Here is a 15,372-nt window from a genome sequence, read left to right as displayed (position 1 = left end):
TGTGGTTCTGAACTGGCAAATCTGGTGCAGTCTATGAGGAGGAGATGCACTGCAGTTCTTAATGCAGCTGGTGGCCACACCAGATACTGACTATTACTTTTGATTTTGACCCCCCCTTTGTTCAGGGACACATTATTCCATTTCTGTTAGTCACATGTCTTTGGAACTTGTTCAGTTTATGTCTCAGTTGTTGATTCATGTTATGTTCATACAAATATTTACACATGTTAAGTTTGCTGAAAATAAACGCAGCTGACAGTGAGAGGACGTTTCTTTTTTTGCTGAGTTTATATGTTTAGCATTTTGACCCCATCTTGGGGAATTTAAAACGTTTAATTCCGAAAATGTATGTTGATTGACATGTAAATTAGTAGAAGAGTTATTTGGAGCTGCAAGGTACAATGTTAATTATTACACCTCATTATTTCAGAAGCCTTCCTGTGAAATTTTACTGTATATCAAACAAAACAGTACAACAATGCAATTGAGTAGACACATGCTGCTGTTATAAATATACAGTACTATAGGACTACTGGAGCAAAAACAGGTCTGGGACCAGGTTATAGATCTCATGCTCTCACTTTCTCTCTCTCTCTTTCTCTCGCTCGCTCTCTCTGTCACTGCTCCCTGCTCTTTGATTTGTTACCACTAAAGCGTGAGGCCGAGCCGACTCCATAATTTACAACTCAAACACTCTATTTATTATATTCCTGTCACTCCAACATTGTGTTAGGCATTTTAGTAAGCTTGGTCATGTCCCTCAGTCGAATCTCAGTCCTTCATTTGCACTACTGCTCTAATCTAATTTCTCACCAAGTTCATGCGAGTCAATCAAATTACTAGTTTTTATGAGAAGTTAAGACATCTTTGATTAATACTATGAAAGTGACCCTGAAACTAATGGGCAGTAAAAAAAAATATATATATGTAGCATGTTAACTACCTTGGACTTTGACTATAAGTTGCTATAAGGAGTTGATTCGGGGTCGGGACAAAGTGTTACTGCTGCACTTTGCTTTCCTCTCACCCAGCCTTAATACTGTAATGTGTCCTTTCGGCTGCATTTGATTGCATCCACGCCAAATGTCACACAGGTGGAGCTAGCTCACCCCTCTTACAGACATTGTCAGCTATGCTCTCCATGGCAGACCTGGCTGAGTTCAAATAGTATTAGAAATTTGAAAAACTCTTCAGCCAACCTGTTTTCTTCAGCCTGCCTGAAGTACCTAATGGGTAGTGTTAGCACTTTTGGGACTATTCCATTGGTTCCAATACGCTAGGTAAGCTTGATTAATAAGCACAGTTAAAGTATTCGGGAAAAATCTAAATACTACTTGAACCCATGTCTAACGACCATGCCTCTCTTGTCCCGGGACAAACCATGCATTTCTGTCCCAGTCTGGACATCTAGCCTGAAGTAGTAGCCATGCAACGCTGTCCTCTCACTCTAGCACTGCCACCCAGGCCGTGATGCCATCCTATGCCACTAGTGCCAACCTGCCTCTCTCCCTCCAGCTGCAGGACCTGGAGATGATTAGCCAACGCTACGACGATAGCTGCTCTGAGTCGGCGTTCCGAGAATCCCACACACTTTCACGCTCCCATTCCCAGGCGTTGGAGCCTCCGGACCTACCAATGCCCACGTGCTTCCGATCCCGTAGCCATAGCTACCTGCGGGCCATCCAGGCCGGATGCTCACAGGATGACGACACTGCTTCCGTGGACTCGGATTCACCGCCGCCGACCGCCACTACCGTTCGCACCTATAGCACCAGCACTGGTGAGTAGGCTTACCTACTGATGCTGATCAATGGTTAGTTTTGCACTTTTACCTGCTAATGGTTGAGCTTTGCATTAGGCAGCTGGGTATTAGGTTAAGCTGATTCTAGATCTGTGCCTATGGGCAACTTCGCTGGATTCTTATTGTTGTTGTCGAGAAGGAACCCACAAGTAAGCATTTCGTTGGATGGTGTGTTGTATACCATGTGTGTTCCGTACATAAGACTAATAAAATGTATAAAATGTGAATTATTGGATAATGGATTATGCAACGTATCCTACACCGTCGCTGATTAAATTATATTCCTGAATTAAGTTTTGTGTTATTGGTTTGTGGCTGCAAACTGTAATGCTGTGAGAAGAGAATTGTGAAAGTGATGTAATCTTATGGGTCGAGATTGACAGAGATTGACCTGGTTATTGGTTATGTTTGTGTATAGAATCATACCTGTGAGCTCTCTCTGTTTGATTGAGGCGTAACCAATAGAACTCTACATTAATAATTTCTTCTTGGCTAGTGACAGTTACCTGGCAATGGCCATTTTGTGGTGGTGGCTGCAGGGGCGGAGCCAGAGGGGTGGACACCCCAGGTGCCACCCCAAAATATAATTCGCTACTGGCAGTTTAATGCTGATTGACATCTCATTTCACCTCTTGTTGAAAGAAGCATTTATTTTGGCGTTCAGGGGCGCATTTTTCAAATTGAGGACAAGGAAGAGAGAATATTAACGTCACTTGCGAGATACAGAAGAATAAGAATAAGAAGAACATACAGAAGAAGAGAGAATATTTCCACGAGCTCTTTTCGCAATTGGCGAAAGCAGTAACTTGGCGAAAGCGAAAGCAGTAACTTTTAAGATTTTTTATTTATTTATTTTATTTATTTATTTAACCTTTCTTTAAATCAGGAAGGGCTCATTGAGATTTAAAATCTCTTTTTCAAGAGCGTCCTGGCCAAGATAGGCAGCACCAAGTCATTAGAAAAATTACAGACAAACAACATTTAGCATCGGGTTTAGGTTTCCTGAACAACTTTTACGAAAGTTGAGTTGCTGTGTAAGTTAACCTTAGACCTTTGGCTCCATTAACAGACAGTTAATCAGATGAGAGATCGGTTCCCAATTTAGCTTAACATCATATTTACGTCTGTGGTAGTAATACACACATATACAGTGCAGTGTCGTAAGTTACAGTATACGAATGTTTAGCTAATGTGGGGTAACTAGTAGGCTACAGCTGTCAGTGTTCAGCAAGTTAACATTCAGCAATTTGAAATCCATTAACTCACTTAGATTTTCGTACTTTAACTCAAAACGAACAATTGTTATTATCAATTTGTTAACGTTACTCAAAAGATTACCACAATTTGCAGATAGCCTGTTTGCTATCGTAAAGGTGTAAGAAATTATAGCTAGCTAAGTTACTTACTGCAGAGTAGGGCTAGCCATGATTTAACTAGTAACTTAGGCTGGTAGTTGATTTTAAGGTACAGTTAGGATAATGGGGATTTGTAATTAAGATTGAGATTGGACTAAAATATGAGTAATTGGATGCTTAGATGTAACCATAGACTCTCTTATTTTTGCATAGGGTCAATTAAACATGAAACGAAAGGGAGAGATATCAGACTTCTGTTCCAAAAGGACCCAATGGTAGGCCAGGCCTATACTTTAAACTACACATTTTAGTTAGCAGCTGTTAGTATATAGTCTTGTGGATCCCTTAATTATACATTTTCATAGAGATATGACACATTATTTAACGTGTATTTCAGACATTTCAAGATCCAGAGAAGAGGGTCCTGTACAGCCGTGTTTGAAAACATTTCCCAGAACTCAGCATGGTACTAGGAAAAGGGCTTTCAACAGCTCCTAGTATAAGGACAATTCATGGCTTGAATATTCTGTCAATCAAGATTTGACTTATTGTTTCAACTGTAGGCATTTTTCTCTGCCCAATACACCTGAATCTGCCTTCACAACACAGTTAGGTTTTTGTAACTGGAAAAAGGCGTTGTTTGAAAGATTCTGGGTTTAATCTCCATTCGAAGGCAGAGCATCATATCAATGCTATGCATGCTTGGAATCAGCATAAAAGGGCTATTGACAGCAACTCATCAATGTTAGATGTCATAAATGAGGACCGGAAAAAGAAAGTGGAGGAAAACTGTACTGACATTAAAACAATTGCAGATGTGCTCTTATTAACTGCCACTCAAAATATAGCGCAGAGAGGTCATCGAGAGTCTGATGACTCTCACAACAAGGGTCATTTTTTGACAATCTTAGAAGAAATAGCAAAGCATGACCCTCTCATAGAAAAAAGGATGAATGCATGTGGCAATGCTAAGTACACAAGCCACCAAATCCAGAAGGAGGTTCTTGAGGGTTTAGCTGAGATGGTACAAAGTATGGCTGCAGGGGCAGTATTGAGTAGCTTGGATAAAAGGTGCCCATTTCAAACGGCCTCGTACTCAATTCTTGCTCGTACAATATGCATATTATTATTACTATTGGATAGAAAACACTCTCAAGTTTCTAAAACCGTTCGAATTATATCTGTGAGTAAAACAGAACTCATTTTGCAGCAAACTTCCTGTCAGAAAGTGAAAAATCTGAAATCGAGGCTCTGTTCCAGGGCCTCCCTATTAATCTGCTTGAAATCTATTAGTATACATGCACTTCATACGCCTTCCACTAGATGTCAATAGGCTGTGAGAGGTGAAATGGGGTCTCTATCTCTTTCTATGGTCAAAAGAGAGAGCTTGGAATGACAGGACCCCAATTTCCTTTGTTCAGGAAGACGCGGAAAGGACTTCCGCATTGGCTTCTGAAAAGCTTTTGTTATAGACGGCTAATATCTCCGGCTTTGATTTTATTTGATAAATGTGACAATATCATCGTAAAGTATGTTTTATCAATATAGTTTAATCAGATTATTGAAATTTTTTCGGGAGTTTTGGAGTGTTCCGTTCTCTGCGTTTGTTGACGATGGACAGCTTCGCGCCACTTGGCAAGTTTTGCTTGCAAATTCGAGAGGGAAAAAGGACATTCTAAATCCAAACAACGATTGTTCTGGACAAAGGACCACTTGTACAAGATTCTGATGGAAGCTCAACAAAAGTAGGACCCATTTATGATGTTATTTCCTATTTCTGTCGAAAATGTGTTGTTGTGTTTTCCGCCTTGAGTTATGGCGCTGTCTCGCTATAACGTAAGCTGCATGTCGTACTAAAGTTATTTTTAGAATTTTAACACGGCGATTGCATTAAGAACTAGTGTATCTATAATTTGCTGTACAACAAGTATTTTTTAGTAACGTTTATGATTAGTTATTTGGTCAGAATAGGTGTGTCAGAAATATATCCGGACATTCTGGGAAAAAGATGCTAAGTTTTCACAATGTATAACCACGGATTTCAGCTCTAAATATGCACATTTTCGAACAAACCATATATGTATTGTGTAATATGATGTTATAGGACTGTCATCTGATGAGGTTTATGAAGGTTAGTGAAATAATGAATATATTTTGCTGGTTTTGTCGCTATCGCTACTGTTGGCTTGAATCAATGCTGTTGTGTGGTTGGCTATTGTAGTAAGCTAATATAATGCTATATTGTGTTTTCGCTGTAAAACACTTAAAGAATCGGAAATATTGGCTGGATTCACAAGATGTTTGTCTTTAATTTGCTGTACACCATGTATTTTTCATAAATGTTTTATGATGAGTATTTAGGTATTTCAATTTGGTCTCTGTAATTGTTCTAGCTGCTTCGGTGCTATTTCCGATTGTAGCTGCAATGTAAAACTATGATTTATACCTCAAATATGCACATTTTTCGAACAAAACATAGATTTATTGTATAACATGTTATAAGACTGTCATCTGATGAAGTTGTTTCTTGGTTAGTTTGGTTGGTTCTTGGTTAGTTTGGTTGGTTTTGTGCAAGCCACCTGTGCTGTGAAAAATGTCTGTGCTTTTTTGTATTTGGTGGTGAGCTAACATAAATATACGTGGTGTTTTCGCTGTAAAACATTTAAAAAATCGGACATGTTGGCTGGATTCACAAGATGTTTATCTTTCATTTGCTGTATTGGACTTGTTAATGTGTGAAAGTTAAATATTTCTAAAAAATATATTTTGAATTTCGCGCCCTGCACTTGAAGTGGCTGTTGTCATATTGTGCCCGGCTTCGGGCTTGCAGCCCAAAGAAGTTAAATAATAAGAGAAGTAAAAGAAAGTGGAGTTTTTAGTGTAATTGTAGATGAAACCAAAGATTTAAATAAAAAATAACAAATGTCTTTAGTTGTGAGTTACTATTACAACGGGACCATCCACAAAAGCTTTTTACACTTTCAGTCAGCTGAAAGCTTAGATGCAGCAGGTCTCACAAAAAGGATAATTGATTGCCTTGAAAAACATGGTCTGGACACAATCATTTTGTGGGGCAAGGCTATGACTGTGCATCCGTCATGAGCGGAAAGCATTCTGGTATGTCTGCACAGATTAAAAAGAGCACATTGTTTGAATTTGGTTCTTGTCGATGCTGTAAAATCAGGGCCTGAGGCAATTAACTTTTTTGCTCTCCTGCAGAAGCTTTATAACTTTGTATCTGGCTCGTACGTTCATCTCAAGTAGCTGGCAGTTCAGAAAGAGCTGTATCCCCAACAGCAGCCCAGGGAACTACAGAGACTTACGGATGTAAGGTGGGCATGCAGATACACGGCATGCCGTAATCTGAGGGACAGGCTTCCAGCAGTTCTGAGAATGCTACAGGACATCACACTTGAAAATAGTGGTGATAGATCAGTGGAGGCAAGGGGCCTTCTTTCTCAGATGTACATTTCATAGGGCTTTTGGTTACCTTTCGTAAAGTGCTTGGTGATGCCAAATGTCTTTCTGACATGCTCCAATCAAGCTCTCTTGACCTAGAAAGGGCTGTGGATCTAGTAGGTGCCCTTACAGACACATTACAGGACTACAGAAGTGATGGTTACTTTGGAGAACTATGGAAAGAGGTTGAAGAGATTGCAGAGCACTGCAAAATAAGTGTACAAACAGTGTGTAAAAAGACTGCTTAAGATTTCACAACTCATTAATGATGAGCACTGTAGGACAGAAAAATGGTGACCAAAGTGATGGTGAGAGCTTCCAAAGAGCTATCTTTTATCAGGTGCTTGACAGTCTCACAGCTGAGCTGCAGAGGCGTTTTTCAAAGAAGAATTGTGAGACAATGGAAGGGTTCCAGTCTCTCAACCCAAAGAGTAACATTCTTGAATGAGGAGCCTCTGTTTGCCTTTGCTCAGACCTTTGAGTCAGATTTAGAGGACCTCAAACATGAGGTTCATCAAACCAAGCGGCTTCTTGATAGGAGAGTGAAAAGTGGAAGGGACAGACCGTCTACTCTCCTTGACGTTGTTGTGTTTCTAGAACCTTGTAAATAGATCATCCATGAGCTATTTCGACTCTGTAAGATTTATGTTACACCAGTCAGCAGTGCTTCTTGCGAGAGAAGCTTCTCAGCTTTAAAACTGATTAAAACCCACCTTAGGACAACAATGGTTGATGACAGGATAAGTCACCTCGGAGGGCACGCTCCCTCAACATGGATGAGTTTGTGAAACATTTAGCCAGTTCTCACCAGAACTGCAGAATTATGCTGTTTTAAATCTACCTAGGATTATTTGGCATTGAGGCGGTCCCTCTGGTCATGATTAAAACCTGCACTGTGTACTAGCTAGTACACTGACATTCTAAAATGATAAATCCAATGGGTATCATGTCACACAGATTTAATTTGGTCTTGATTAGGCCAATTTCAAAACGTTCTTTGCTATTAGTTAACATAATCTATATGAGCATAAATATGATACTGTACGTTTGTAATATTGATGAGCACCAAAATTATTTTAATTTTTTAAGTCCATTTCTGCTTGATACCTGGTATATCAAATTGCAGTGTTTTTTTGTAAATTAACTTTTTTGTTAATAAACTATGCAATTTATGTAACACACAAATGCTATCTTATCTCATTGATGCTTGAGATTTATTTTCTGAAAATAGTTTGGATAGTATGTGAGTACAGTACTGTGTGTGTGTGTGTGTGTGTGTGTGTGTGTGTGTGTGTGTGTGTGTGTGTGTGTGTGTGTGTGTGTGTGTGTGTGTGTGTGTGTGTGTGTGTGTGTGTGTGTGTGTGTGTGTGAGAGAGAGAGAGAGAATTTGAGCTGCAGTTCTGAGGTAAAGACACTGACTAGTCATAGTATGTTAAAGAATTCTAGTGGAGTAACCCTTTTAGACCACACTATCTGCCACATTGAAGAACTCCGGGTTAAGTGAATTATCACTTCTACCACTAATCAGCAATCATATGATTCATGCTCCTTAGATGCCAGTTTAGGGTTACACACACATTTTCTGTCATGGTCTATGGATCCCCTTAGGTAGCCTTGGCCACCCCCTGGCTAACCCATGTATAAAACTCTAGTTCCGGCTGAGCAAATACAGAGGCTGAAATAGACACTCGGTTCGTTAGAATTGACATCGTGAATTTCTTTGCTATTTTGTATCCACGTGCTACAATGCAGGTTACAGTGTGTCATGTTGGTTGTTGTCAAAAGCCTCCACATCGCGGCACTGTTGACCGTTTTCGCCACGCCACTTGACCCGGTTTAAAGAGACCGTTTCCTTGACAGTAGGCTTTACCAAAAGCTTGCTGTTACTATTTATCGTCTTTGACAGAAACTGTTTCGACTTTGGTTGTTTAGAAGTCAACAGCTCCTGCGATGTTTTAAATGATTTTTTCTTCTGATAGGCTACGAGGGTAAGTGTTTGGTGCCAATAATGTGACTTCTATGGAAATATCTGAACAGCTTTACATTCTATATTGTTCGAGCATGTGACGCAAAGGATAGGCTACTGTATATACGATACTGTAGCCACTGCTATTTGAGTTTGAAAGTAAACCTGCGGCGAGGACACAGTTGAGTTCACTGAGGTATAACATTTGGCCACTGTCTATAGATGCGCAATATTCGGCAATCGAGATCAGAGCGCGCCCGATGTAGCCTAATGTAAAGTAAGGTTTCATTCATTATTGTGTGCGAAAGGCGGATCATGTTGTATTTAACTGTACGTCGCTATGGATAAGAGCGTATGTTAAATGAAAAATGTATTTTGTTTTTGTGTAGGCTATTACCAATAAGGTATCTAGGTTTATCTGAGCAACTTAATTCTACATTTCTGTGAAAATAGCCTGCCCTATAGCCAAGGAGAAGTTGTTCATATTGATATGTCTTGGCAATCAATTCTCATTGTCAACGAAGAAACCTAACTTGTAATGTAGGCTATTGGCTATGTAAGCTATACAAATAAAATGGGCATAATGTCTATATCGCCCTGAACCAGTGAAAGCAGATCTGTTAGTCACAAGGTAAGACCGGTAAGACTGACTGTGAGTAGTGTGCCATATTACCTTCTTTTTTTTAGCATCATTGTATCCATACAGCCAGGTTTCCCAAAATATATCCTGGGTCCACAGTTCGTTTTTTTGCCTTAACACTACACGGCTGATTCAAATAACCAACTCATCATCAAAAGTGTTGATTATTTGAATACGCTGCGTAGTGCTAGGGCAGCGTTTCCCAAATTCGGTCCTCAGGACCCCAAGGGATGCCCGTTTTTGTTTTTGCCCTAGCACTACACAGGTGATTAAAATATTAAAAGCTTGATGATTAGTTGATTAGTTGAGTCAGCTGTGTAGTTCTAGGGCAAAAACTAAAATGTGCACCCCTTGGGATCCCCAGGACTGAGTTTGGGAAAACCTGCGCTAGGGCAAAAACCAAACGTGCACCCGGGGGGCCAAGGACCAAGTTTGGGAAACCCTGCCGTAGAGGAATATCAGCACAACAGAAAGAAACCACCTATAGAGGGCAATCCCGATGAAGGACTGTGTCCCACAGCTAATTACAGATGTGTCTGAGTGGTATAGCCAGTGTGAAGCCCAGGGTTTGGCACCAACCACGTTAAGAATCTATCTGGCCGATATGCTTTACAATGGGTCATTCACTTTCATGTGTTAATTTACTCCTGACATGTTTATGCAGCTCCTCCACACAACGTTACTTTTCCCCCTCCCTACATCCTTAGTTACAGATCAGATGCCTGCCCTGAGTGCCATATTGGCCACTACTTTCCCCTCTCAATTGCTTTTATTGCTTATGGGCTTGTGTGGATGTCCCTCTGCCACTATGGTATTATTTAGGGGGACCCATCCCATCACCATGTAAAGCTTACTGGAGTGCTCTACCGCTGAAACCAGGAGTACTGTTATTAGGACCATGTTATGACGATGTGTGTGCCCATGCAAGGACTAGTGCGATGGGAGGCTGGGTAAGTGAGGTTCTGTGTTAGCCATGGGATTAGTGGGAGAGTACGAGAGTACGAGAGGGCAACCAAGTCATAAATGAACCACTTTTATGTTAAGGAATCTCCCAGGGGATTAGAATAGAAAGACATGCTTTAAAGAGCAACTGAGCATTTTGAGGGCACTCCAAACTGACACTCCAAGTCCACAATACTGACCAAAATCAAATTTCATTTGTCACATACATGTGATTAGCAGATGTTATTGCGGGTGTAGCGAATTGTCATTCAAGATGAATTCACATAATTATAGGATCTTCTCACCCTGTCAACAGAGTGGCGTACACCTTCTAAAGTAGTGGGGGCACCTGCCAAGTCCTAGACCTTTGGCCTGGTGGAAGGAACAGACACACTCCATCATGGGAGGGATATTCCAGGGTGAAAGCTCAACAGCTCTCCTAGAAGAATGTCTCATTACTGGAATGTGTGTAATATAGGGATGAGCACATATCCTCTGGGTACTCGGTTAAAGAGCATATTTGGCCCCTGTGCCCCTCTATTAGCCACTTCTCATCTTCTGCTCTCTTTGCTAATCTGTTTCCATGTGGAGGGAGGAGATCTGGAGTAACATCTGCTAAATATGTGTATGAGACCAATAAAATATGATTTGGATTTGATATGAGACAGCAATGCTCAGGAAACTAAATACCCACTGGGCAAAAACTGGTTGAATCAATGTTGTTTCCATGTCATTTCAACCATCAAAGTCATCAACGTAAAGGAATTTCTTTTTTTCACCCAACTTTAACCTAAATTCTGGTTGATTTTCGGTTGATTTCACATTGAATTCACATTAGTTGACAACTCAGTCAAAGGTAAATCAAAACTAGACGTTGAACTGACTTGTCAGTAAATAGCTTGGCAGTATATAGTTGTCTTCTTCAGTTACGTTCTAAATCAATTCTTTACATACTTTGGTCTTTTAAAGCCCTTTAATGGAGTTCCATCACCAACAGTGATGTAGGTTGTGGGAATGTGGTTGGCCAATTTCCCTTTTCCAGAACATTCTCATAGCTAACTGTAGAACCCTAATAATAGGGGACAGACTCACTTGACTGTGGTGAATCGACTGTGGTGAATGTCGAGAAAATTGTAGTTTTCAGTGATTAAATAGTGGTCCAGTTACCGAAGGGAGCCAAGAAACTGCAGTGTGTAATTTTCCTGACTCTCAGCCCTGCCTAGCAAAGCGAAGAGCTAGTGAGCTACACAGTCGGCAGTGAAAGGACTGAGGATGACTCATTCACACCCATGAGCTCATAATGTGACACTAAAACCTGGGTGTTAGCGGAGAGATTAGCTGTAGCTATGTGGGTGTGATCTATGATCCGTGAGATCATACCATTCTAAACGGCCATCCTCCTCAACTCCTCCCAACCCACCGCTGGAGATAAGCTATAGGGACTTTCTCAGCCTCACGCTGTGTTCAGTTGGTATCAACACAGGACTGACAGGAGTTAATTTGCGCTTTTCAGGCCCCAAGTTTCAATAGTTGTTCTGCATTTCGTTGACTTTGTGTCGACAACAATGTCGACCTTGCTTAAAGTAGCAGCTGAATGTCTGGCTTTGGTTGAAGCAAGCCTTGTGAATTCTAGAGGGAAAGTCTGTTTTGTGAGTGAGATTGTGGCTAGTGTGGTCACTGAAACAATAGTCCTAATTCTTTTAGGTCTGTTTTACTGTGGGCAGCAGTTAATTGAAAAGAGTTTGGGGAGTTGATTTGGCCACTGAATGGGCTGAAGTCCTGAAGGGAAGGTAGCCAAACCACCAAGGCCAGGTCCAAATCCTTTATGTTCTCTGGAGAGACTACTTGTCTAAGTAGGATGACAGGAAGGCTGGCAATTCCAAGATGGCAGATAGGCAGAAGCAAGTTAGGTTCTCGGTTGCTAGGATCAGGAAAGCAGGCACCTGATTTGTCTGTCCATTGTCTCTAATTGTCCAATCCCATTCCTATCTATGGTACATTTCCCATAAATTAGCATAGCGAGCCAAGACCATTTGTTATGTTCATTTTTGTTTTGTTTTATATAGTAATTGGCAAGAGACCTACTACTAAGCACTTTTCTTGGAAGATGCTTAGTGTAATGTATCTCAAATGGTTGGAATTGTACTTTACGGTTCTGTGTGAGTGGAGTCCTTTGGACACTACCTATGTTCAGTTATGTATTTTTTCTTCAAATCAAGCCGTCCCTGACCTCCAGTTGTCTCTGGGGAAGCAGGACTAAAGAGTACTAAATACAAGCTGCTGATATGCCTCTGTCCCTTTACGTTGCCAGTGCCATGGCATCTGTCTGTTTCTTTTCACCCCTGATGACTAGTGAAAACTTTAGCACCCCCATCGACAGAGAGAAGGCCTTGTCCCACTTAGTATGTTCATTTTTTTTGTAATGACAGTGTGCAAATCATTGGTACGGTGACACTCTCTCCCTCCGACACCCCCGGATTTACGAGCAGCTATTAAATCTGTGCCACATCGCCAGGGGAGGCAGCTTTTCGCCACCTTTTCTGCGGTGTCATCTCTGTCATGTAATAACCATCAGGCTGACAATTAGAGAAGTGGCGGTCACAAAATGTAATCAGCCGGTGATTGTCAAACAATTAACTGTCGGTCTCACGATAATTGACCGTTAATTAACATAAACACATTTAGCATTTCCTGGCTTCCACACTTAGCCTACAAGCTATTGTAAAAAAAAGTCAAATCCATGTAATATAGCCTACACCTTCACATAAGTCCATTATTTATTATAGACAGGTCTAAAGAAGCATGATATGAGGCAAATGTAGTCTATTTCAGAAGAAAAGAATAGCATGCTCTGAGTTGTCCTGATGTGGCTTTGTGAAACAGCTGTGGGCTGCACTAGTTCATTTAGCAGGCAAGATTAGCTTATAATTCTGTGACATTATTTTATGTTATTTTATAGAATCAATAATGCAATTGAACAAAGCTGAATAAAATATAAATATTTCCTCCAAACGATTTGAGGGAGTGCGCACATGCAGCTATTCTGTGTTGAGTGGTTAACAAAGAAATAAGTATTCCTGTATGCCTAATTTAGAGTTATTAATGTGCCTTTTAGTTGTTCTACAAATGTTGGGCTATGTTTTGAATTTTAATACATAGTATGGCTGCATGATGAGACTGATGATTTGAAAAATGTCGTTTGAAAGGCATGAGCTCTGCTTTGTTTTTTTGCACAGGCGGTACTCACTCCAATAGTCTCTCATTCACAATTCGACATGAACTTGATAATGCCTCAAATTCCACGGCGGCATCGCCTTTGTGGCCGTAATTCACCCTAAAAAAATCCTGCCTGTTAATTATCTATAGGCTATGTTTCAACTTGTCAATTTCAAATAATTTTCTAACAAGTTGTATTTTCTAACAGTTTGAATTGAGGTGTGTTCCGCCTCCTCATTAATTCACATTCAGCGTTGCAGACAATTTATTTTTGAGGTTTTACTGAGCCGGATAAACTTCTCTCTTCGAGGAGAGCCCCTTCATTCATGTTTGCGCAGATCAAGTATGCATATATTTGCGCAGTCTTGCAAGAATGTATGTATGTATGTAAACTCGTCCTCTCACTGTCAACTGCGTTTATTTTCAGCAAACTTATCATGTGTAAATATTTGTATGAACATAACAAGATTCAACAACTGAGACATAAACTGAACAAGTTCCACAGACATGTGACTAACAGAAATGGAATAATGTGTCCCTGAACAAAGGGGGGTTCAAAATCAAAAGTAACATTCAGTGTCTGGTGTGGCCACCAGCTGCATTAAGTACTGCAGTGCATCTCCTCCTCATGGACTGCACCAGATTTGCCAGTTCTTGCTGTGAGATGTTACCCCACTCTTTCACCAAGGCACCTGCAAGTTATCTGACATTTCTGGGGGGAATGGCCCTAGCCCTCACCCTCCGATCCAACAGGTCCCAGATGTGCTCAATGGGATTGAGATCCGGGCTCTTCGCTGGCCATGGCAGAACACTGTCATTCCTGTCTTGCAGGAAATCACACACAGAATGAGCAGTATGGCTGGTGGCATTGTCATGCTGGAGGGTCATGTCAGGATGAGCCTGCAGGAAGGGTACCACATGAGGGAGGAGGATGTCTTCCTTGTAACGCACAGCGTTGAGATTGCCTGCAATGACAACAAGTTCAGTTCAATGATGCTGTGACACACCGCCCCAGACCATGACGGACCCTCCACCTCCAAATCGATCCCGCTACAGAGTACAGGCCAGGCTCATTCCTTCGACGATACAGGCCAGGCTCATTCCTTCGACGATAAAAGTGAATCCGACCATCACCCCTGGTGAGACAAAACCGCGTCTCGTCAGTGAAGAGCACTTTTTGCCAGTCCTGTCTGGTCCAGCAATGGTGGGTTTGTGCCCATAGGCGACGTTGTTGCCAGGGATGTCTGGTTAGGACCTGCCTTACAACAGGCCTACAATCCCTCAGTCCAGCCTCTCTCAGGCTATTGCGGACAGTCTGAGCACTGATGGAGGGATTGTGGTGTAACTCAACTCGGGTAGTTGTTGTTGCCATCCTGTACCTGTCCCGCAGATGTGATGTTCGGATGTATCGATCCTGTGTAGGTGTTGTTACACTTGGTCTGCCACTGCGATCAGTCCGTCCTGTCTCCCTGTAGTGCTGTCTTATGCGTCTCACAGTACAGACATAATAAACACCTGCTCTGCCCAAACCCTCCCCTAACCCAGACGACACTGGGCCAATTGTCCGCCGCCCCATGGGTCTCCCGGTCGTGGCTGCGACAGAGCATGGACTGGAACCAGGGTCTCTAGTGGCACAGCGAGCACTGCGATGCAGGGTCTTAGACCACTGCGCCACTCTGGAGGCCCTAACGGTGCATTTTTATGGAGAAAATGATCTTCCCCAAACTTGAAACTCACGAGCTGCTTATATATGCCAGTTAGGCTCTGCACCCCTTGTAAAGCGGATTAATGTGCTTAATTTTAATAAGTTATTTGGCCACTTTAGTTGGGGTACAAACCTTATTAAAACATTTCAGCCCATGGGCTAGGCTACATGAGGTGTGCAACTATGATTTGAAAAAGTCGCAAAAAAAAGGCATTGTTTCTTATGCTGGGCATCATTCACAAGTGATAATATATAATTCACAATAATATTGTCATCCATTAGACTATT

At 41.4% G+C, this 15,372-nt stretch overlaps 1 protein-coding gene across 1 annotated transcript in view; it reads left to right on the top strand.

Annotated features, from left to right (window-relative positions):
* LOC139536218 (disks large-associated protein 4-like) overlaps positions 1–15,372 on the top strand; it is a 238,615-nt gene that overhangs the window by 181,650 nt on the left and 41,593 nt on the right. The window contains exon 7 of the mRNA XM_071336549.1: positions 1,516–1,780. Coding sequence (XP_071192650.1) covers positions 1,516–1,780 — 265 coding nt within the window. The remainder of the gene's footprint in view (positions 1–1,515; positions 1,781–15,372) is intronic.

This window comes from Salvelinus alpinus, chromosome 12, assembly GCF_045679555.1.
Source record: "Salvelinus alpinus chromosome 12, SLU_Salpinus.1, whole genome shotgun sequence".
NCBI classification, from domain to species: domain Eukaryota; kingdom Metazoa; phylum Chordata; class Actinopteri; order Salmoniformes; family Salmonidae; genus Salvelinus; species Salvelinus alpinus.
The sequence above is the reverse complement of the archived record's forward strand: the minus strand, read 5'-3'. Positions and strand labels throughout refer to the sequence as shown.